The following is a 23,056-nucleotide window of genomic DNA, read 5'->3' as shown; positions in this document are numbered from 1 at the left end:
GAGCCAGAAACTTAGTTATTAAATGAAGAAAACTTCAGCTACAGCTCAGCCCTGAGCATCAGTCATGCTAGCGAGTCCTTTACCTATCTGTCTATTACACAACTGAAGAAATGATCAATAAGCAAAGTTTCACCTAGGAACCAAGTGAAGTCATCCGAAACTATTGCAGCCCTCTCTTGTCTGACGTTGAGCCTCTATCTTCGGCGGTTATAACAAATTAGAGTTTATATATCTTCTGCCTCAAACACTTTGATGCCATTTCCTTCAAAAAAACCAAAAATCACTGCCAGCCAACACCTGCACCAAGTCGACACCTGCAGACCCAATGCTCCTGAGCAACCTCTTATTTGTCAAGAAAACATGGAAATAGAGGCAGGTTTTTATGCTTTCAGATGGCACTGAAGTACTGTCATGATGCAGGCCCCACAAGGTGGATAGGCCTATCAGTTTAGCACATTGCTTTCAGATCAGCCTCACCCAAAATCTTCACAAAGCATATCTTGGAAGGCATGTGCTACGCGTGCGGTTTGTACGCAGCAGGAAGCACAGGGTTGCAGAAACTGCAACCAGTTTTGCTCCAACCAGAGGCTTGTGCTGAGAGGCCCAGGAGCAGGGGCTCTGACAGCCCTGCATGAGGCTGTTCGGAGTTTAGCCTGTAGAACAAAAGCAGGGAGAGGTGCTGATCCAAAGCTGTGTGACGCTGCATTAACGGCAGGAATATCGAGTTGTGCGACTCCTCTGGACATTTTAAAATCAGGCATCTGAATTGTTCTTCCCACAGAACTCAAGACTTGTAACAGTGATGACAGCAGGAATAGTTCCGTAAAGGAACAGTCAAAATGATTTGTGTGCGTGCTTAAAATCCTTCAACTGTTGCCGTGCTGCCCCTCCCATCACATGCTGGGGCCTAGGAGCCAGGACTCCTGGGTTCTATTCCTTGCTTTGTCCAACTTGAGACACCTTGGGCCTGACTCTTTTCAAGGGCCAAGTACCCGCAATTACCACTGAAGTCAGTGGGCACCCAAAACTAGAAGCCCCCTTTGGGAAAGCGTCATAATGGTCTATCCCATCAACCCCAGGCACACCTGCTGTGGCTCTACATCAAGAAAGAATTCTTGTCCCTGTCTGCATTCAGGTACAAAGGTGTTGGTGTGTTGATAAGGCTGCAGTTAAAGGGATCAAGGTTTAACCTGAAAGGCTGTCACAGCTCCAGTTGTGTGGGTTTTGTTTTATTTTTTTAAATGAAAGCATTAGTTCTGTTCATCATTTCCCCCCCTCCGGTCCCTGAAGACCCCTGTCCTATAACATTGGACCTAGAAACTTGAGAACCTACTTCAGAAGCTGTCGTTCTCCCACATGGCTGTTGTGCAAGTTTCTTACTGAAGAGATTGGACGTTCTAGTGCCTGTGCACTCCTGTAATACTTATAACCATCAAATAAAGAAGCCTCAACTGCTTCTCAGAGTTATTGTGTGATACAGATGGGGAAATTGAGGCACAGAGAGACTGTTATTCAGCAAGTCAATAGGGATGTGAAGTGCTTCCAGACACTGGGTTCTTTTTTTTTTTTTTTTCCCCTTGTGGCTTCCTCTTTTTTTTTTCCTTTGTCTCGAATAAGCGCTGTTACCCACTGGTTTCCCCTTCTTTCTAATTTTTACTGAGTCATCTGTATTGCAGATGGACTATTTAGGGAGGCTGCCATGCCGCTGGGTTTGCTGGGAGATGGGACAAAGAGCATTGCCATGCTGAGCCAGTGAGAGAAGGAGCCGAGGAGAGCCCGGGAGAGGAGGAAACACTTGATGCGCAGAGCCAGGTTAGTCCATGTAACACAGAACGTCTAGTAGTTATGGAAATCTGGATCCAGCTTTGTCTAGAGGGAAGGGTGAGGTGTGTATCAACTGGACAAGGCGTTTCTACTACTTTTACCTGGTTGGGAACTGCAACTGGCTCCGCTAGTGGGCAGAGCAGTTTGTGTGCTGGGTAGCAGAATGTTTAGGGATAGGTCAGGCAGGCTTCTGAAGTCCAGTCCCACTGGCTTTACCATCACTGTAGTGTCTATGCACTGAAGTCAGTGGGAGTTTTGTCTGTGCGGGAACGGAGTAAGGCTCGTAGGATTTGGCCCATTAAGGACCAAGAGGGAGCTAGATATACCCCAGGCTTTACAGAGCTGCTGCTGTCAGGAATGATGCAGTTTTCCCCCCTGCCCCCCCAACAAGTGAAACACTCCTGGATTTGTAAGTGGCTGGCAACCCCTCTGGGCCATTGGCTACTGCAACAAATCCTGTTCTGATATGAGCACTGCAATCAAATGCCTAGGTCAGAACGTAGGCACCCATTTTGATGCAGCATTTGGCCCCAAATGAGCAAAACAAGGAATGGGGATAAGAGGACATGTTAGTGTTTCGTTACAGACAAAGTCATCATTAGGTCAGAAAGGTCTCGACAAAGTGTCAGAGGTTATTTCATGTTTTCTCTAAGCAGGGGAAGAGTGAACCTGGCCCAAGTGTGCATTCCTTATATCAAAATGAGTCGCTGATCAAGGATAATGCAGATCTAACTGTCCACTACAACTTCTGTAATGTGGCTTCTGCATCTTGATGTCAACAGTCCCTGAATGGCTTCCTGATTTCCTCGAATCGGCATATAGCCTGGTTAAGCTGACACTAGAAAATTCCAGTCTGGTTTTGTTTCGGTTTGTGGGTGTATGGGAAAGATTGCACTGGGGAGGAAGCATTGTGGGAAAGAAACCTTAAAGTGCAGCTGCTGCTGAGGATGGATGCCGAAAAGTTCCTGCAAAAGTGACACTCAGGAGGCTCTCTGCACTGACACAACGCTGTCAGATGACCACCTCAGGCAGTGATGTTTCAAAGCAACGTGCATGTGAACATTGCTAGGGTTACCCAAAGCTTGTGACTTGCACATGCAATGTGGCCGGCACTGCATGTAGTTTGCAACGTTGCAAGATCATAGATAGTTGTGAGTTTTGCACATCCTCTTCCTTTGCTAATGCAAAATAGACACTATTAAAAATATTAGCTCTTGGTGGTTACAATTAACTGCAATTTAAGAGCATAGATGTTGGGGGTTCTTCCCCTAGAACTGTTGAAACAGGTTCACTCATGTTCGAATATGTGTCTATCCCTATTGCCCAAGGGGCTGCACAGCACTCTTAGATGATCTCTGGTTTCAAGCAGGTAATAGTGATCTATTGTGTGATGGTTCCTTGCTTATGCTCTACTTCTTGCACTTGTGGGTCACTAGATTAGGTTTGTGCCCTGAGCACATGTGACCCCCTGTTAATGTCAGTGGGACATATAGATTCTCCCTTGGTACAGCCTGTTGGGAATCCATATGCAATTTGAGTTCCTGGAGTCCCCAGCATCCACGCAGGAGCTTTCGGTCTTCAATGCTACTGACCCAGGGTGCACGCTAAGTGGTTTCACTTCCCTCTAATGACTCAAGAAATGGCTGGTTGAAGGGCGCTCACCAGAATTTCTTCACCTCTTCGCCCTGGTGCCAACCCTGCCAGCTGCTGAAGGAGCTTGGGACGTAGTGCCCCAGCCCTACATGTGCTTGCACAAGCTGGCATTTCTGTACATGAGGTGCACCATGACCCGATCCACTGGTGCAATGGGGGGTGCATGTGTTTTGTGCGTACAGAGTTAGAGGCTGCTGTGGGAGACATGGTCCCTTATGGTCAATGAGTGTGTTCCCAGTCTCGTTGGGTTGATGGTGTTGGGCCACCTGCTATCCTTGCTGCTCATCCCGAGCTGCTCTGAGGCTTGTGGTGTGGCTTTCAGACAAGAAGACCTGGCCTGCCAGTATTTCTTGCTCTCCGCCATGTCGGAGCAGGAAGATGACGAGATGTGCTGGAATAACTTGGAGAACTTTCGGGTGAAGCTGATCTCGGTGATAGACCCCTCCAGAATAACGCCTTATCTCCGCCAATGCAAAGTGATTAACCATGACGACGAAGAGCAAGTGCTTAATGACCCCAGCCTGGTCGTCCGGAAACGGAAAGTAGGTGGGTACTGGGCAGCTTCAGACTCGCCACGTGTGGGGGTGGCCAGGCTCTGGGGTGATACACTGGTATGAAAATGCCAAGGTGTCAATTGCTCCTGCAGGCCACATGGTGTTACCAGCAACCCATGTAGTGTAATTCTGGGAATCATGCATTTCAAGGTGCATCTTTTCCCAGCCATTTTGAAGATGGTTTTCTCTAAATCCAAGTAAAGAGGTAAATAATTCCTTCTCCTTGAGCTAATGTGGTGAATTCTCCATCACTGGCAATTTTTAAATCAAGATTGGATTTTATTTAGTGATTTATTTTAAGATATGCTCTAGTTCAAAGGGAATTATTTTGGAGACGTTTTCTGGTCTGTTATATATGAGCTCAGACTAAGGGATCACAGTAGTCCATACAGGCCTTAAAAAGCTCTGAATCTAGGATAAACTGTTTCTGTGCCTCAGGTTCAGAGGGACTCTGGCAACATTAGAAAGAAAAATTAGCCTCTATTACTAGGAGTCCCTGGGGTTATTCAGTCTGAGAACATTAAAAATCAAAGGTACTTTTCACCACCTAGTCTATTTTACAATATTAACCCTTAGCTCTTTTTGTGACAGTTTTCATCAGACTTCAGTGCTTTACAATGGAGGCCAGTATTGTTACTCTTGTTTTACAGATGGGGAAACTGAGGCACGGAAAGGGGAAGTGACTTGCCCAGGGTTGCCCAGCAGGCCAGAGATGGGTACAGAACCCAGGGCTCTGGAGTCTCAGACCAGTGCCTTAGCCTCTAGGCCACGCTGCGTCGCTGTTAGTAGCCTCCAGAGGTCTGAATCAGGATTGAGATCCCATTGCACTAGATTCTGCGCAGACACCACTTCTTCCCAAAGAGTTTACAGTCTCAGAACAGTTGAGTTTCAGACAGTGTGGGCTGTGAAACAAAGCTGTTTACTTTCCCTTGGTTAGTGAGTTACACTTTTCCAGTTCTCCTTTGCCACCATCGCAAGGAACCGAGACTGGAAAGGCTTATTGTGGATTCTTCCCTTGCCTCCATCCAGCTGAGTGTAGGATTCTTCTTTCAGAGTAGCAGCCGTGTTAGTTTGTATCCGCAAAAAGAATGGGAGGACTTGTGGCACCTTAGAGACTAACAAATTTATCTGAGGATCAGCTTTCGTGGGCTACATCCCACTTCATCGGACACAAAGAATGGAACATATAGTAAGGAGATACATATACATACAGAGAACATGAAAAGGTGGGAGTTGCCCAACCAACTCTGAGGCTAATTAGTTAAGATGAACTGTTGTCAGGAGGAAAAAAAAAATGATTGTAATGATAATCAACATAACCCATTTAAGACAGTTTGACAAGATACTTAACATGGGGGAAATAGATTCAATGATTCTTCTCTGCAGGATAATGACTAGCAAGCACTCTGCTGTTTGGGTTTCCAACATTGCAGGGAGTGTTTAACTTCAGATTGACACCATGAGAAAGACCTGCCTGTGAAAGCATCTCTGGTCCTATTAGACTTCATAATTCCAACTTTAAAAACTGGTGACAGACTCCTTCTCTTGCTCTCACTGTGACCCCACCTGTAGCAGGTTGTGGTCCGGCTGATCTTGAGAGCAGAGTAGAGGCTCCAGCACTTCATGGCAGATACTTTGCCCCTTGCAGGATCAGGACATCTGTGCCAGAAGTGGGGCCCACCTAACCGTCCCCTCTTCTTGAATTTGAGACCAAAGCTGCTCAGAGTTATAGGAACTTCCACGGCCATTTCATTCAAGCCTGCCTGCTCTCCTCCTCCCTAACCTTCAACAAGGGATTGCTTCTCGCAGCGCCTGCTCTTTGCAACACTATAATAGGAGCAGAGGCCTAGGGGCAAACCCTGTAGCCGTTGCTCAGTTAAATCGCCCGTTAAAGCCAGTGAGAGAGTTGCCTGGACCAGGCCTGAAGGGTTTGACACCAAGGACTCTCTTCTGCTCTTGCTTACAGAGGAACATAAGTACCAGCCATCTCTGGAAGTGCAGGGAACGCGTGTTACTCTGACATACCATGTTGCAGTAAGCGCCTTTGTTTCTGTATTACAGGTGTCCTCCTGGATATACTTCAGAGGACGGGCCAGAAAGGTTTTGAGGCCTTTCTCGAGAGCCTTGAACTTTACTACCCACAGTTATATATGAAAATAACCGGCAAGGAGCCCAGCAGGGTCTTTTCAATGATTATCGGTAACGTTTTGATTCATTCCCACAACAGTCTCTTTATTTGATGCTGCTTTGCAGCTAGAGGAGACCTTGAATTCCACAGTTAAATCCCCGGTGGCTTGTGGGCAGAGCCCCAGCCAGCCTTTCTAACTAGGTCACTGGCTTAAAAGCTCTTCAGCGAGGGGTCAGACTAACCTCCACGAGCCGCCGCCCGATACCAAGGCTCCGATCCTGCAGTCGGATCCCTGTGGGGAGAGCTCTGTGGAAGCCAAGGGCCCCCGGGCCTACCCACCCAGATCTGATTGTAGGTTGGAGACTAAAAACACAATGCTGTGTTAAAAGCTACATCGCCACCCCCCTCCTGGGGAGCGCCAGAGCTGCTCCCTATATCAGAAGGAAGAGTGGATGCTAGATAATGGCCCGGTTTCCCCTCACGGACTGCTCAGCCATGGTGCAAGCAGACAGAATTCCCTGTGGAATCACCAGCAGGTGCCCCACTGAACATGGGTCCCAGAGTGGCTGAGGCCTGAGGCGCTGTTCTGGAGCACCTGGCATGTCCACAGGCCACTGATGGTATAGGGTCATTGCTCCTTCCGGCTCTGGCCAGCTGTATGTTCTTCTCAGCATGACTGTACCGGGTGTGATCGTGCTGGCTGTGGGGCTGCCTCAGGGGACCAGGGAAAGAAAATCTGCCATGGCACTGACCTACGGGTGCTCACTACATGTGTCATTGGCTAGACCGCACCCGCAGGGAAGTCTTGTGATAAGGGACCTCTCTGCCTGGGGCTGTGGACTTGTGCTGGGCCCAAGGCCATGTTGTGTGAGTCTCTGTTGTGCAGACACCGCGGGGGAGTCGGGCCTGAGCCAGCTCCTGATGAACGAGATCACGAAGCTGCAGAGTGCCGTGCAGGAGGAGAGGAGGAAAGCCCAGGAGCTCAACATGTGGCTCCATGCCAAGGAGGATGCGCTCAAGGAGATGCGGGTGAGGGACAGTGTGCTGCGGAAGCACCAGGAGAGGGCCCAGAGGATGAAGGAGGAGAGGGACAACTTGGCTAAGGAGCTGAGGAAATGCAAGGATGAGAACTACGACCTGGCCATGAGCTACGCCAAGCAGAGTGAAGAGAAGAACGCAGCCCTGATGAAGAACCGGGATCTGCAGCTAGAGGTCGGTGCCTCGCCCTCTCTCCTTCCTCCCTCATGCACCCCTGGGATTGGGGAGCTGAGCACAGTCGGGCCTTAGCAACCGGATGCCACAGTCTGATGGGCGCCTCTCTTCTGCATCGCGTGCCAGGAGTCCTGAATTCACTGTGCTGGGCTAGTGCATTCAAGGAGATTTTTGACATGGGGTGCTGCAGGACTTGCTTTCCCCTTGGGCAACAAGGGTGCACATGATGCTAACGGCATCATGCGGTTGGTGCTAACTTGCAAGCCTTTCAGCCCAGATGCTAGCGGCTGCGTGTGCTGTAGAGAATGAACAGGGTCTTCCCTGTGCAGGGATGGGAGACTCTGGCAGGGCTGTCCCTGTTGCTTGGCCTGTTGGCTCAGGTCAAACATAGCAGCAGCTGGGGGAAGCTTGCAGTGCTGCTGCCGTGTATCTTACACATGGGTAGACAGGTACCATGTGCTGTGAGCAGAGAGGACTCTGCCTCCAGGGCTCTGCTACATTCCCTCGGAGGTGGGGTGCTGCTTGCTGGCGGATGGGACAAAAACCATGCCACTACAAAGATTTCCCCCTCACTGGCCAGCACTCCCCATATGGCTCCTGGTGAGGCCTGACCAGCCCTGAACTCCTCCCTCCCCCTGCAGATTGACCATCTGCGGCACAGCCTGATGAAGGCCGAGGACGACTGTACACTGGAGAGGAAACACACAATGAAACTGAAGCATGCCATTGAGCAGCGGCCGAGCCATGAAGTGGTGTGGGAGATCCAGCGGGAGAAGGAGCTGCTGCTGGCCAAGAATCAAGAGCTGGAGAACACGCTCCAGGTGTGTGGGAAGGGTGGGTGTTGAGACTCTGGGACTGGTTGGGGTAGCAGCTCTGCCTCACTAATGCAGGCTTCTCTGCGGGGATTGGTGTCAGGGTCCATCTTGGTGAGGCTGGGGAGCTTGGCTGGGTGAGAGTCATGGGCTAGACCAGAGCATACTCATGGTGCGTTGTGGCAGAGGGACCCCCTGAGCAGTGGTGGTGGGATATAGGGTGTGTGAAGGTTGACAGCAGCTAGATGGGCTCAGAGGGCAAAGGGGGGAGAGGTGTGAGTAGCCGTGGTGACAGAGGAGTACAGCATTAGCAAGAACAGCTAGGCCTGAGGCTCGGAAGGGCTTAACTTAAGGGCCCCAGACTTGCCCAACTCACTCTACACCTTCCACTGAACTGGCAGCCGTGACAGCGGGATGCGGGGCTGGACCAGGGTGCTGATCTTGCCTGGCAATTCCTGTGTTCTGCAGGGCTGCACGGGAGCCTGCAGACCACAGCTGCCTGGAAGGAAATGGAGCAGCTCGCAGCTGCCTTCATCTTTAACATGGAGGGCACATCAGCTGGTGGCGAGCACAGGGCCTGGCATGTGATGCCCTGTCTTGCTCAGAGCAGCACCTGCTGGGACTCTTTCTCCAGGCGGCTCCCCTCCATCTCACAGATGAGGGCAGCCCGGTGCTGCATTGCAGAGCATGTTGCTCACCTCCACTTCAACCCAGAGGCAGAGTGGAGGCCATGGGGGTGGTGGAAGGGGAGTGAGAGTTGGCCACCAGTGCTATTAGGCTCGGAAAGAGGAGAGTGTCTCCTGGCTTTCCTAGCCCGTTGGGCCACCCCTTATTGTATTCCCCTTCCCCCTGGAGGTCGCCAAGGAAGGGAACTTTGAGAAGAACAGCCTCTACATCCAGGCTCTGGAGGCTGATCGGAGACGGGCACTGGGGGAGCATCAGGAGCTGGTGAACACCATCTACAGCCTGCGCAAGGCGCTCCAGCAAGCAGAGGATCTCCAGAACAAAGTATGAAGTCTGGCAGGAGAGGGGAGAGATGGAGTAAACTCCACATGGGGAACATGTGTACAATGAAAGCCACTCTCTTCCCTGTGGAGCAGAGCAGTGCCCAGGCAGCTAGCACTGCGGCTTGGCCTTCTGACTCAGATCAAACGTAGCAGAAGTTTAATGAGAAACATGATCTGAGATGGCGGGGGGGGGGTACTCTGCTTTGGTACTGACTCCCTGTCCTTGGGAAAGATGTGGTCTCTCTCTGCCTCCGCGTGTAAGATGGGGATGATGACACTGATCCACCTGGATCGCTAGGAGAACTGATCAGTTACTGTTTGCAAAGTGCTTACATCAGGCCCCACATCTCCTTTGCCTTCCAAGTACTTTCCCACCTGTAGATCTCAATATGCTTTCTCAGTAAGAGTAAACATCATCCCCAGAGGGAACTGAGGCACCGAGAGGCCATATGCCTTGTCCAAGATCATACGGTAAGCCAGCGTCTCCTTGCCCTCAGACTCGCCCTCCATCCACTCAATCAGGGCTACGAGGGGAACGCTGTGTTTTCGCTTCCGGTGTTCCCAGCAGTTAGCTGCCCTTCCATTGATTTCTGCAGCATCCTGGGGCTTGGAGCTTGTACTGCTGTTAATGTCTCGGATGCATGTGAATGGGAAGTGTCATTTCAGCCAGCTTCCTAGTCCCCTAGTTAGGGTCACAGCATTGGGTGCCTGGCTCTGTCTGAACATTCCTGTGGACTCATCGGTGTAATTGGCATTGGGCTTGGAGAACTAGAAGTGTCTCCTTGCTCTGGCATGGCTCAGCAATCCATGTCTAGTATTTACACTACAAGCCATGGGTGTTTCAAGAGCCCCTTTGCCTCCAGCATTGGGTGTCTTGGTCAAGCAAGCTCCATGAGCAGGGCGCTTCTGTGCTTTGCTTGCAGCATGCGGAGGAGAAGGAGATGCTGGAGCTGCAGTGCATGTCCCTGAGGAAGGACTCCCGGATGTACAAGGATCGCATTGAGATCATCTTGAAGCAGATAGAAGAAGTGGCTGCAGAAAGAGACCAGGTGATCAAACTTCCTGTTTGAAGCCCAGTTACCAAAGATAATGGGAGGTATAGGCTCAGACACCATGTCAGTGACACGCTTTGCCCTCCCATTTTCTGCGCCAGGCACTGCTGACCCGAGAGCAGTTCCACATGCAATACTCCAAGAGCCTGGTCGACAAAGACGCCTACCGCAAAGAGATCCGGGAGCTGGGGGAGAGGTGCGATGATTTGCAGCTACAGCTGTTCCAGAAGGAGGGCCAGTTACTAGCCGCTGAAGCCAAGCTGAAAAAGTTGCACCTGGAGCCACCCATGCTGGTAAGTCTGCAGGAATACACAGCTACATGCAGGTACTGTGCTATGGGCAGAGGAAGAGGCTGGCGGGGGCCTGGGTCTAGGTGTTGCACTGACTTCAGACATTGACACTGTCTGTAGTTGGATCAGCCTCGATCCAGCAATCCAATGGCTGTTCTTAGACAGGGGAGTTGGGATTAGTTGCAGTAGAGCTCACCCTTGTTTCCAGTGTAAGTAATCTCCACCCGTGCAAACACGTCCCTCCCTATTTGCATCTGGGGCTGGCCTTGGTGCATCAAGGCCAACTGCTGATGACTGAAGCCCAGGAAGGATGAGGCTTGAGCTGTTGGGGTGAAATCTGGGTTGGGGGAAGATGTGCCACAACTCTGTTCCTAAGCCCAGAACGAAAAGAACACCCTAGTATCATAGTCTCTTGGGTGGCTTCTGGTTGGGCTGGTAGGGACAAGTGAGAGGGAGGAAATCCCTGCGTCTCAGTTCCTAGTTTTCGTTCTGTTCTATGTGCCATCCTTGCCGCTGTCTCACTGTGGAGCATGCTCTCCAGACAGATCCCTGACTGGCTTGTTTCCTTACAATTCCAGACTTCTGACCTCGATGACGCCTCACCCAGGAGTTCCCAAGAGGTGAGGAAAGTGACTAGCTGGCTTTAGTCTGACCGCTTTATGGCAGGTCTTTGGGTTCCCCAGCTCTGCTCAAAGGCTGCTTAGCAGATAACTTGCAGCCAGCTTCAGTTTGTGCTCCAGTGCCACAAAGCACCTAGAAAAAACCCACCCCAGCGTAACCAGCCAATGGAGGATGCCCCTGGTGCAGAGAAACCTCTAGGAGGTATAGATCCTGCTGTAGCAGCTCTTCTGTATTCCCCCTTTGCAGCTGCTGTATCTGGGATCGAGAGAGGCATGGCCAGGGCAAATAGTGCTCCAGCCATCCCTGTGAGCTAGTACCAGGGCTGCTCTGCTTTTGCACTGCAGATCGGCCCAGTGGCTGGCTGGCATTGGGTTCGAGAGGATGTGTGCACCAATCCTGAGTCATCCAAGCACATCTGGCTGCAGCTCAGATTCTGGGCCAAGATTTGTAGCTCTGTGAGTGTAACTTTAAATGCTCAGGATACAAATAAAGGTCCCAGTTCCACAGCCATGACTTGCATGGGGAGCCCCACGGACTCTGAGCAGATGAGATGAGTCTCTGCGAGGATGCACTGAGACAGCCTTCCCAGCATGGTCCCTAGCATGGCCAGATTGCTTCTGCTGGCTCCTGCTTCACCGCAGCTGTTGTCTAGTGTATTGCATCTTCAGTCAAGATACGAGATGTGAATAAAAGGGAATCTTCCCTCTGCCTGGATATAAAGGAGCCCCAAGTATTCCCAAGTCTCAGCCAAAGCCAGTGCAGCCTGAATCTCCATGGGAAGCATCAGGGTGAAGGGGGAGTTACTATCTTGTAATGAGGTGGGAGCAGGGCTGGTTTAATTGATTGAAACCATGGCAACTTTGCATCTTTCAGGTGAGATCTGAGGTCCTGGCCACTTTTGATCATTTACAGACCTTAGCTCTTTCCTAGTGACCTAATTAAACCTCAGTGGAGACAATTACAACCTGCCTCCTTGCATCCTCTGGCCTCCCACTGGAGAAGTTACCCTCCACTTTTCCCCACGCTGCTCTAACTGGTGTGTAATGTTTGCTGCTGCTGCTGCTGCTGCTGCTCCCTGCCTAGAGGCAGCTGCATTCAGCGGTAGATGATGAGACTGATGTGGGACGAAGGGTGCCATACACGCAATAGAAGTACTATCCTATTGGTGTGAGGTAGTGTTTTCACTGGAGAATTGGCTTCATTCATGCATAGCACTTGTATCTACAGGTGTGTCACTCAGGTGGTGATATTGCATAGGATGGGTCGGCTGCCTTGCAACTATCGCTAGACAGGAAAGAGAAACTTGTGGAATCCTGGGGCTCTGTTTGTTTTATTGTTTGTCTTTTTTGTGGGAGACGAGGAGAGGAAAATTAGTATTGCTGTTGTCCCCAGAAGAGACCTATTTCTTTTTGTCCCAAAGCTCTCTTTCCATGGAAACCTGGATGAGGACGCACTGCTGTCTGATAAAAGTAAGCCTTTTTGTTTAATTTCTACTTGGAGACACTAGAGCAGTATTCCTGATGCAATATGTCTAGTGGTTAAAGCAGGCAGCTAGGAGTCGGAAACTCCTGGGTTCTGGCCCTGGCTCTGCTGTGTAGTCTTGGGACGTCAATGGGACCTGAATGCTCAAAAGTTAGTTAATGGTTTTTGGGGCCCCAATTTGGGACACGCTTTTGGGACTCCCAGCGTGAGTGCTCAGCACTTTGTGAAAGTCAATCCACAGAAGGTGTCTCAACTTGGGTATGCCAAAATGGAGGTGTCTAGAACTCCCGAAAGGGATGTCTGTGAAGGCCCCTGCTGAACACTTAGAGCTTTTTACCTTCATTCATCTCTTCATGGCATGTGATCTGGGAGGGTTCTCAAGTAGCTACATTCTGGAAGGATGTGTTGGGCTAGCTCATTATAACAGCACTAGGCAGTACTGTTCCATTTGATCCTAAAGTCTCATTAAGAGAGTGCCAGTGTATTGATGCTCCCAGGAAGAACGAGCTTGGAGATGTGCAGGGCCTGACTTTTCAAAGATGTGGAAGACTCTGTCCCCAGTGAAGTTAAGGAGTACTGCGGGCACTCGGCCTCTGTGAAAATCAGACAGTACGTGATTTGCCTGGGCCCTCGCTGCTTGTCGGGGCAGATCTGAGAACAGAACCCAGGTGTTCTGACTCCACTTTAACTGAGTCGTGCACCTTTCTCCATGCTCTTTGCTGGCTTGGTTTTTTTCCCTTTAAATTAGGTTATTTTCACTTGGGCTTTGGCAAAAGCAGAACTAGCTAATGAACAGACCATTCCCGGTTCTGCTTTTGTGGAGGTCCAAGTGGAAATGACTCATCATTGAGGAAGACTTGACAGGCTACACTGAGCGTTTGAACTACGCTTCCAAAAAGAAGAGGGAAACTGCTGCATGGGAGCATCTTCCTGTTTTAACCTCCTGAGGGGCCTGAATATTTTTTTCACTCATTTGGGAAGGGAGATAGCTAAAAAGCTTGAGAAACCCTGGTCTGATTTTAAGTACCTGTCCAGGTTAGCGGGTTGGTAGTGATCTCTGCTCCTGGATGGATTGCTGTGAGTTCACGTTCTGCACTCGCATGACGAAGTCATAGTGTGAACTGCACGCTTCTATATAGGATTGATCTTGCTAGAAAACTAGGCTGCATTAACACAACCCTCAAGAGTGTGTTCTAACTAACATATTAAACGTGACTTAGCCAGTGTGGACACTGACCAGTCATGTTTAATATCATATTAGGCACTGTGACCTTTCAACTTATCTTCATTAGTGAGCAACCTTAAGAGGCTGCTTTGTTGAGGTCCCTTGGGTTCATGCCCTGCCAGATAGCAAAGATCCCCCGTCCCTTTTTGAAAAGAGTTAGGGAAAAACCCCACTGTTCTGAGCAAGATTCCAACAGCTAGTAAAATGGCAGCTTGCTCTAGTGGACTGAGCTGAGGACTGGAATCCAGGACCTCCTGAGGTCTGGTTTTCATTTTGCCACTGATTTGCGGTATAGTTTTGGGCGAGTCACTTCAATTTTGTCTCCTTTTCCCCACTCATCTGTCAACTGGGGATAGTAATGCATATTACATCCCAAGGAGGTTGGAAGACTGGCTTAATGTATGTGCAGCACCTTGAGAAAACGGAGCACTCTGCATGTACTAAGCAATAACCTCCTACACAAGGTGTGAGCTATTGACAGTGGCCATTGCCCTTCACCTGCATCGGTTACTGTGTTCTCGCTGTCTCACTTGGTAATTCCGTAGAGCACTTTGGGACACCTGGGGTATGAAATGCACAATGTCTACAAGCAATTTGTTCTATTCTAAGGTTGTAAAACCACAAATCAATGACGTGAAGAAGGATGGGCTTGTGGTGAAGGCCCTGGGTGGGGACTCAGGAGATCAGGGATCAATTCCTGGCTCTGCCACGCAATCACTAGGTGGTCTTGGGCAAATCACTTCATCTCTGAACCTCAGCTCCCTGTCTGTACAAAGGGAGAATCCTTCCTTTGTCTGCCTTGTCTCTATCAGATGGAAAGTGTTTTGGTGCTGGGGCTGGGGCTGCTTCTAGAACAGCAGGGGTCCAAGTGCTAATATAACACAGATAATAAATAACACCAGTTTGCGCCTACACGTGCAGTTTTTCCTTCTCTCTTAGAAGATCTCTCTGACGGTCGGGATCAGCAGTTCAGTGCGTTAGAGAGCATTCAGGGCCTGCCGTCATCAACCGTAAGTGTCTTTATGAACCCTCCGCTTTTTGGGGCCTCGCTCATGATGATTAACATTTGCATTTGCGATAGGCTTGTCCAGTTTGGAGGTACCTGGCACTCTTGCAAGGAGAGTTATGTAGTCTCATGACCAAACTGATCCTTCAAATAACAGCAGGGCATCATTGTCTCTTCCATCTCTTCTGGAAGCTGCTACTGCTCTTCGGGAGTGGTATGGGTGGGAATGGAATCCACCAATCAACATGTCTGCTGCCTCGCTGTCAGTCAGGAATGTACCGTTTCAGCCTACGGGCGCCATCTCTGGGAGGGCACTTTTGGGACAGTTGTTGGTATTTCTCTCATCCACTTGACCTTAATGTTAGGATTTAGTGGCTGTTCCTGCCTTCGTTGCACATCCCAAACTGCCGTTGTCATTGATCATTTATATTGCTGTAGCGCCAGATGGGGACTTTTGTTGCCCGAGGTGCGGTACAGGCACATAGTGAATGCTTGTCCCTGTCCCAAAGAGCTTAGACTCTATGGGAGTCTTGTTGAACAGGATTGGCTGGACCTAATTCAGGAATAAACCACATTAAATTTAAAGGATGATATAGAGCCTCTGATTTTCTAGAATTAGCACTGGCAACGCTATTTGGGTTTTTAAGCAATTTCCTATCAACAGGGGAGTGTTTCCTTTCTCATCTATGTCAGCCCTTGCAAATATCTCCGCTTCTCCTTTTTCTCCTAACATCATGTCTCAGCCACTGCTCATTTCTCCCCCTGCTCCCAAAACCTGCTCTAGCTAATTAATGTTCAGCGTCTGTGATGTCTGGACACTGATGTTTGTGATTTAAATGGTCTCCAAAGCAATATTGCTGTTCCTACTCATGCTGTTGGGTAGAGGATGTGAACCTCTGGCTGAACAAATGGATGAATCCAGACATCCCTTCTGTGCCCCAAGGAGCTCTGCTGTCATTGCAAAAGGAGATCTTAAGTGGTTTATCTTCTGGTTCTGGTGTTTAGGGCTTCACCCTCCAAGCCCACACTCGGGCAAGGAGCCCCATTGCCTCTGGTGGGATCGGTAGCATGAGCACTAATCTGTAAGAAATGCAGAAGCGGGCTCCTGTACAACATACAGTGGGGTCTGTGAAGAACCAACCTGCTCAGGAGAGATGACAGTTCAACATTCAGGGAGGGAATAGTGATGGAGTGGATCTTCAGTCCACTGGATGCCTTCAGAAGGAGGCCATAGAGTTTTAAGTGTGAGCCAGGGCCTGAGCCTGACTCAGCTGTGCACAGGATAATAGGGCCAGGAGTGAAGGCAGGAGGCTGTAATGTTCCCCGGGGACCTGTGGGTATCAGAAGCTGCCAGCAGAAAGCTAGTGTGCTTTCTAAATAGCAGCAGCACCCAGAAGATGCATTTGGCCATGAAGCTGCTCTCAGTACTGGTACAGGTTCATTTTTAATGCGTGAATTGAGAGCTAATGGAAACCACTGGGAGCACACATCATGGCACTGCATGGACAGCAGCTCCACACCCTCTCCACTGCCCTGCCCATTGTGCCTCTTTTTCGTCCTTCAGGGACCAACTCCAGAAGTTCTCATTGCCCATGTAGTTCCTGGCCTCTCTGTAGAGCAAGGCTGGCCCCATCCCCACCTCAGCCCCAAGCTTCAACTAGACCAGGCCTTTCTTTTCCTTTCCAGGAGGGTGGCCCACCCAATGGAGAGCTGGCTGAGAAGGAGCGGCGCCGGATGAAGGACAGCTTTGAGCACTATCGGAGGTCTGGCCTGTGCTCTCAGGACTGCTCTTGCCATGTTTGCGTAACCTACTGGTCACTGTGTGTCATGTCCCCTGCTGTATCTGATCCATGGAGGAGGAGAATCTGTTACTGCCTTCTCTTCTAGCTCAAGCCGTAGGGACTCGTGCATTTAGTCCCAGATGTGCCGAGCAAGTTGGCCAAAATGGCAGCCGTTGCGTTGCACTGAAACAAGTGTGGATGTTTTCAAACACACATGTATATCATGGCCTGTGTCGTAGGCTGCTTAGTGCCATTGACCGATTCCACCGTAGTTTAACAGAGTGGTACCCAGACGACATGAAGCTGGGGGTGATCACCTGAGTCATGGGCAATGGATCACAACACCACTCACTCAGATTTGTAGGGGGTCTGTGCAGGGGCTCATGGGCCATAGGAGTCAGGCTGCTGGTGAGGAAAAGGGGGTTCCTGAGAGGAGAAGGTGAGAGTCAGGTGACAGGGATCTATGCCCACCCCACCCCAGACTTTCAATAGCACTCTGCAGTCCTGGGAACGCCATACTTTGGAAAGTGCTGGCTTGGTAAGTTTGATCTATTTTACTAGCTCAGGGTTCCAGCCTGCTACAGCTGACACCAAAGACCAAGCTCCTATTAATGAGACTCAGGGCAGGTTTGAGCCCTTTCAAAACGATAGCAAGCTGCTGAGTGCCTCTATCTCCATCTTTGGGTATTGAAGGGACTGAGCATCATGTAAAATGCAGATCTTAATTTGCACACTAAATAGAAATGACCCAAAAGGGCTAAATGCTGGAGCAGATTACAGGAAACGTCTAAAACCATGTAGTGTTGCTTCTGTCAGTGGTAGTGTGCTGGGCTCTTATGTAATATTTGTATTCAAGAAGGAACTGAGAATCAGGAAATTCTTGTGTTCAGTTGTACTGTCCATTGAGGAATATAGGAATGGCTTTACTGCTCTAGACTAAACCCAATAAGCTTCTGATCACAGTCTATATTGAATGCTTGAGGGGAAACCCAGAACACCGATCACAATTGTAGATAATTTATTTGACAAAAAAGTTGCTCCAATGAACAATGTTGATTCAACCAGTGCGCCCCAGAAGGTACAGGCGTGTGACACTGTAACATGGAAGGAGACTTCTTCCTGACCTTCAGCAAGTGATTACTTTGTGTCCTGGTGCATGAAGATAGATAGGCCGCCTTAATTTTTACTTTGGCCAGTGTCACTACAAATGCACAGTCCTGTTTGAGTTCTAACTGAGCTTTTCCAGTTTGCTGGTTTATGTGTAATTGAAAAGCTTGTTGCTCGTGGAATTTTGTTTTTCTCATAAATGTTTAACCTAACTTACAGAAAGAGGGCATTGCGAAGGGTGCAGAAGGGCAGACACCACGAAGTGGACTGGGAAAACAACACTGGTAGTGACAACACAGACACTGAAGGCTCCTAATAACATCAGCCCAACTGCAACGGGAATTACAACAAGTTTGCTGGGGTTATAGTGCAAGAATCTTCCCTTCTGCCCATCCAAGCCGATTGATATTTAAAACTTTCTGAACAAGCACCTTGAACATTTACCACCATTGAAGGCACTGGACTGGGATGCAGGAGATCTGGACTATATTTCTGCCTCTGCTGTAGCAATCCTATGTGACCTTGGCCTAGTCACCTAACCCGTTCACGTCTGACTCAGAACCCTAATTCGTTCATATATTTAATGTGAATGAGGTTCTTCCGGAAGTGGTAGGAGTCTAAATGAATTAAACTCCAATTGCTCTAGCATAAGTCCTTATGATCATTGTGCTATGTTAGTGCATTGTATTATTCTGTGCAAAAAACAGTCCAAGTAAAAAAATTAAGTAATTTGCTTCAAAACTGGACTAAGCAGTGTGCTAAACTATAAAATATGCTAAAAGTTGTTGCTGTGGCAACAGCGGGATGTGAAAAACCTTGTGTCCATATCCAACTTACTAGCGTAAGAAAATCTTTCCTTTATGATTTCCAGAAAAATAACCAACTCAGGGAGAATCTAATACCAATTAATGCCTTAATTCCACAATTACTAGCACCATCAGTTAAAAAATAACAAGCCATCTTCGCCTCCCCCCAACGTGAGCCTTTAATAAATGGTGGATTCCTTTTATTTTGTTTCCTGTATTCACGTTATGTCTTCTTCCACACCCCTGAGGGCTAGAACTTTACTTTTTATTTTTTAAATGAAACTGGAGGAGCTGGGCCATTAAGCATGTTTGGCATGGCACTACTGTGCTTTTGTAATTCCAGCTGTGTGAGCAGGCCTCTCCTGCAGCCACTTCAGCTCCATGCAGGTGTCATGGCCAGGTACTCCAACAACAGAAGGGCCTGAACCAGAAAACTAACCAAATCTAGCAGTGTGCAGAGGGCCCACCCCTATATCATTAGCAAATATAAAAGCAAACACGCAATAGCATAGGTTTGACCAAAACTATTCAAAACACTCAAGACGGTGGAGCTCAATTAGACATCAGTTACTGTTATGTTAAGCGCTTCTAAGGCTCTGTGTCCTATCAGAAAGAGAGAGCAGGTGGGTGCTGATAGTGACTTTGACTGCTGGTGTAGAGGGGTGGATGCCCAGTGCTAATCGCAAAGGAGAGAACACGTTCCTTGCATGTTATCTGCTGTCCTGCTGTCCTCCTGCATAATGTAACCGGTTTTTATTTGTCTGGGATGTTCAATCAGCCTGGGGTTGCTGAGGTGAGACCTTACTGGGCCCTGGCTTCCCCCTGTAGCAGTGGATACCCTGGGCGCTGCAGGGCTCTCTCCAGAACTCCAGGCTGACTGATGGGTGTCCCTTTGCTTTGCAGGGGCATGGCCCAGCCCGCGGGCTGGGGGACAGAGCAGTGGGTGTGACTGCGGGGGGAAGGAGGGTCCCTTCTCCCAGAGCCGGTTCGAGGCTATAGGGTCTCCAGGCAGTAGGGGAGGACCCCCCAGCTCACTGGTTTGCGGGGGGGGGGGGCAGGGAGCCGCCTGTGTATGGCTTGGGGCACAGGACAGGGCTCCCCAGGCACCCAGCTCAGTCACGTTGGGGAGCGGCCCCTACGTCTGACTTTGCAGGTAGAAAAGCCCCCCCGGTATCCCGGAGGGGAGGGGGCAGGACCGGCTCCCCCCGCAGCCCGGTGGATCGGGTGCACGAGGCCTGGCGGGGGCGGGCAGCCCGGCTCGCTGCCCACACCTAAGATGGCGGCCGGGGCCTCAGCGGCCGCCCGCATCCGGGACGCGGAGCGGGTGGGATGCTGCGGGCCGGGCGGAGGCTGGGGCCGCTCGGGGCCCGGCTGGGGTCTGTGTGGAGCTGGGCCCCGCCGTCCCGTCCCAGGGCCCGCGCAGCCCCGGGGCCCCACCCCTGCTGCCCGGAGCCCGCCTGGCCTCGCAGGCTCTGCAGCGCCCCCGGGCCGGGCGGCGCCGTGGGGCAGGTGGAGGCCACGCACTACCGGCTGGTGTACACCTGCCAGGTGGGGCTGGGGCTCCGTGAAGGGGGGTAGGGGAAGCTGAAGGGTGGGGGGCTGGGGTGCAGGGGTGTTGGAGGGGGGCTGAGGGGTGTGGGGTTGGGGGGGCTGGGGGAAGCTGGTGTTGGGGGGCGCTGGAGTGTGGGGCTGGGGTGAAGGGGTGTTGGAGGGGGGCTGAGGAGGCTGGGGTGGAGGGGTGTGGGGTTAGGGTGCATGGGTGTTGGAGGCGGAGGCTGGGGTGGATGGGTGTGGGGGGCTGGAGGAAGCTGGGGTTGGGGGGTGTTGGGGAGGCTAGGGTGGATGCGTGTGGGGGGTTCATGGGGAAGAGGGGGGTGGATGGGTACGGTGGGCCGCGGTGGCTGGGGGGCCCTGGGGATGGGATTGGGTGCTAGGGGTGCTGCAGTGATTGAGGGCTGAGGACTCGCTGCAAGGTATCCGGACATATCACTGTTACCTTTTGGGGGACATTTGTGTTGTTTTGGGGCCAGGAGTTATTGCATGCTTGCAAGTGGAGACTCTTGAACTCCATAAGAAAATGTTTTGTAGCCCCATTGCAAAAGGGAAGGCGACTAAGGCCAGTGCCCACTAAAATTGCTTCCCCTTTTCAACTCTTCTTTTAGTATTAATAAAGTGTGTGTGTTTTCATTTAATCCCTAAATGTCTTACTAAAAGCTAACACGTGGGATGTCACACTGCGTGAATATTTTTTAATCAGCTTCGGGGTTGTTTTAACTCATAATAATGTTTTGATTATTTGCCATCTGTGCTTTTATAGTAAAATTCAAACCTTTAAATCATATCTAAAATAAACTTAAATACACAAACCAGTGTAATCCATGGTTCCTAAACAACCAAGAATATCAGGCTTGAGAAACTGATTTGTATTCTAGTTTATATTTAGGAATGCAAACCAGTGTGGTTTTTAAATTTATTCTTTCAGCAAGAGAGTGAGGAAAGATCAGTATGTCTCAGAAATCAGAATGCATTTGGTGCTATGTTCTTTCCATTGGCCCAGGTTCAAATGGCATAGAAAGGTAGCATACCTCTGAGTAGCAAGCTGAGTAGGATCATATTGTGGGGCTGCATGACCACTTTAGTTGAAGAAATGTGGATGGGGGGAAACACGTCCTTTTTACTAAGATAAATGGTGTCTCTGATTTTGTTGGGTTGTAACATAGCTGTGTCTCTTTACAAAATAAACATAAAAATATCTAAGCATCTTGGTCATGAAATTAACTTTGTTCACTTTCTAGGTCTGCAAAACCCGGTCAGCAAAAACGATTTCCAAACTAGCATATTATAACGGGGTGGTGATAGTACAGTGTCCTGGTTGCAAGAATCATCACGTCATAGCAGATAACCTGGGATGGTTTTCAGATTTGGAGGGGAAAAGGTAACTGTGTCAGTGACAGCAGCTCTTCCCCCTTCTCCCCCCTGAAAGGCCATCAAAATATACCCCAATCTTGTTTAGCTGATACAAAGCCTACAAGAAGCAGAAGTCCGGTCTAGGTGATGGCTTAAATGCTCAGGAGAGTTATTGCTGGGGATAGTTTCTGATTCAGCTAACTTTCTGAAGTATGTAAGAAGACTCCAGTCCCATGGCTGAGTTTTCTGATCTGTTGCAGATGGGTGGTGTAAATAATGGAGGCCCACTAAGTGGGATGTAGCCAAAACAGTTAGAAAGTGCGTGTTGCACAGATATCACTGCTGGTAATTGTAGTCTTATTGCTGGATGTGATACTCTTTTGTTCTCCATCAGGCCTTATTAAATCATTGCTAGTCTCTGGCTAGCATGTTCAAAGGAGCCTAAAGGAGTTAGATGCTCAAATCCTGTTGAATTTCAAAGGCTTCCAACTCCCTTTGACTCCTTTGAAAATCCTACCTCTGTCTAACTGCAGTTGCCAAATTAGTGATCATGTTGCGTGAAAGTTGCCCCTAAAGTCTGTAATCCCATTTTATCCGCTATCATCTGGATTAGCTCTGCTAGGAGGAAATGTTGTATTCATCTTCTGAACTTGAATTCCTGCTAATGTGAAAACAGAATGCAGCTGAAAGCACCTAAGCCTCAGCTGCAAAATCTAACATCTAGTCTCATGGGCACCTCTGCAATGTTACTAGTGTTTTTTTAACTTGTAATCCAGGAACATTGAGGAAATCCTAGCAGCCAAAGGGGAGAAAGTGAGACGTGTGGTTGGCGAGGATTCCTTGGAACTGCTCCTGGAGAGGACGGCAGAGACAGAGTCACAAAACCACCACCCAGAGGGAGAAGGTGGGGGAAGGTCCTCAGAGACTGGAGACAAGGGAACAACCTGATCACCAGAGTTCCCTCTGCTCTGTGCTTGGCAGAGAAGTACTTTGCTGTCTCTCTCCCCCTTTCAACTTTGTGGTTTTTTTGTTTGTTTTTAATAAATTCAGGATCAAGGAAGCCGTGGCCTCTGGTTTATTCCAATCTTTGTACTGTGCAGCTTCACTTGGACGAGTCACATGGGAGCTGTTTTTTTACAACTAGAATCTTCATGTTCTCGCTATAGCATGTGGTGGTGATTTTAAAACCAACCTTATTTCTTGAATGACACTAGGAATCTTGCTTTGATCTCTTGTTCCAAGCCTGGAACCAGTAGGTCTTCATTAACTTGTTCTGGGCAGAGGGGGAAAACACTAAATTAGTGAGCTTTAGCAGTGTTTTGCTGTTCTTGTCTGCTATCTGCATATTTGAAGGTTAGTTCCTCAGCTGGTATAAATCAGCATGGCTGAATGGAGAGAGATTGACACTCATACCAGCTGAGGAGCTAGGCTCTTAAGGAACTGGAGTTTGCAAAGCCAGTGAGATTCTGGTCTGTAGAATGCATTTTCTTGTGATGGGGGAAGTGCAGCCTATGGCATGGGTTGTTTGGCTGTAATTAACCGAGAAGGGCTGCTGCAGTCAGCCTGGAGACACTTACTCTGTCTTCCCT

General features: G+C 49.5%; 2 protein-coding genes across 3 annotated transcripts; both read left to right on the top strand.

The window, feature by feature from the left end:
* The first annotated feature begins 1,659 nt into the window (after nucleotides 1–1,659).
* Nucleotides 1,660–18,763, top strand: CARD9 (caspase recruitment domain family member 9). 2 transcript variants are annotated; one of them, XM_050926972.1, is made up of 13 exons: nucleotides 1,661–1,812; nucleotides 3,800–4,023; nucleotides 6,093–6,230; nucleotides 7,046–7,371; nucleotides 8,013–8,192; nucleotides 9,039–9,191; nucleotides 10,114–10,239; nucleotides 10,344–10,535; nucleotides 11,111–11,152; nucleotides 12,574–12,622; nucleotides 14,800–14,870; nucleotides 16,553–16,629; nucleotides 17,974–18,763. In XM_050926972.1, exons 1-13 carry the CDS (start codon nucleotides 1,799–1,801, stop codon nucleotides 18,068–18,070), a joined length of 1,689 nt encoding a protein of 562 aa, XP_050782929.1. In that variant the 5' UTR covers nucleotides 1,661–1,798; the 3' UTR covers nucleotides 18,071–18,763. The 2 variants fall into 2 exon arrangements, with proteins under 2 accessions (XP_050782928.1, XP_050782929.1); XM_050926971.1 differs by lacking the exon at nucleotides 17,974–18,763 and having other exon boundaries at nucleotides 1,660–1,812; nucleotides 16,553–17,966.
* Nucleotides 18,764–19,836: 1,073 nt separating this feature from the next.
* On the top strand, nucleotides 19,837–22,527 carry DNLZ (DNL-type zinc finger). Its single transcript, XM_050926975.1, has 3 exons — nucleotides 19,837–20,108; nucleotides 21,356–21,495; nucleotides 22,244–22,527. The coding sequence occupies exons 1-3, from the start codon at nucleotides 19,890–19,892 to the stop codon at nucleotides 22,413–22,415; spliced, it is 531 nt and encodes a 176-aa protein (XP_050782932.1). The 5' UTR covers nucleotides 19,837–19,889; the 3' UTR covers nucleotides 22,416–22,527.
* Nucleotides 22,528–23,056: the final 529 nt, after the last annotated feature.

The sequence above is a fragment of the Gopherus flavomarginatus genome, chromosome 17 (assembly GCF_025201925.1).
Source record: "Gopherus flavomarginatus isolate rGopFla2 chromosome 17, rGopFla2.mat.asm, whole genome shotgun sequence".
NCBI classification, from domain to species: Eukaryota; Metazoa; Chordata; order Testudines; family Testudinidae; genus Gopherus; species Gopherus flavomarginatus.
The sequence above is the reverse complement of the archived record's forward strand: the minus strand, read 5'-3'. Positions and strand labels throughout refer to the sequence as shown.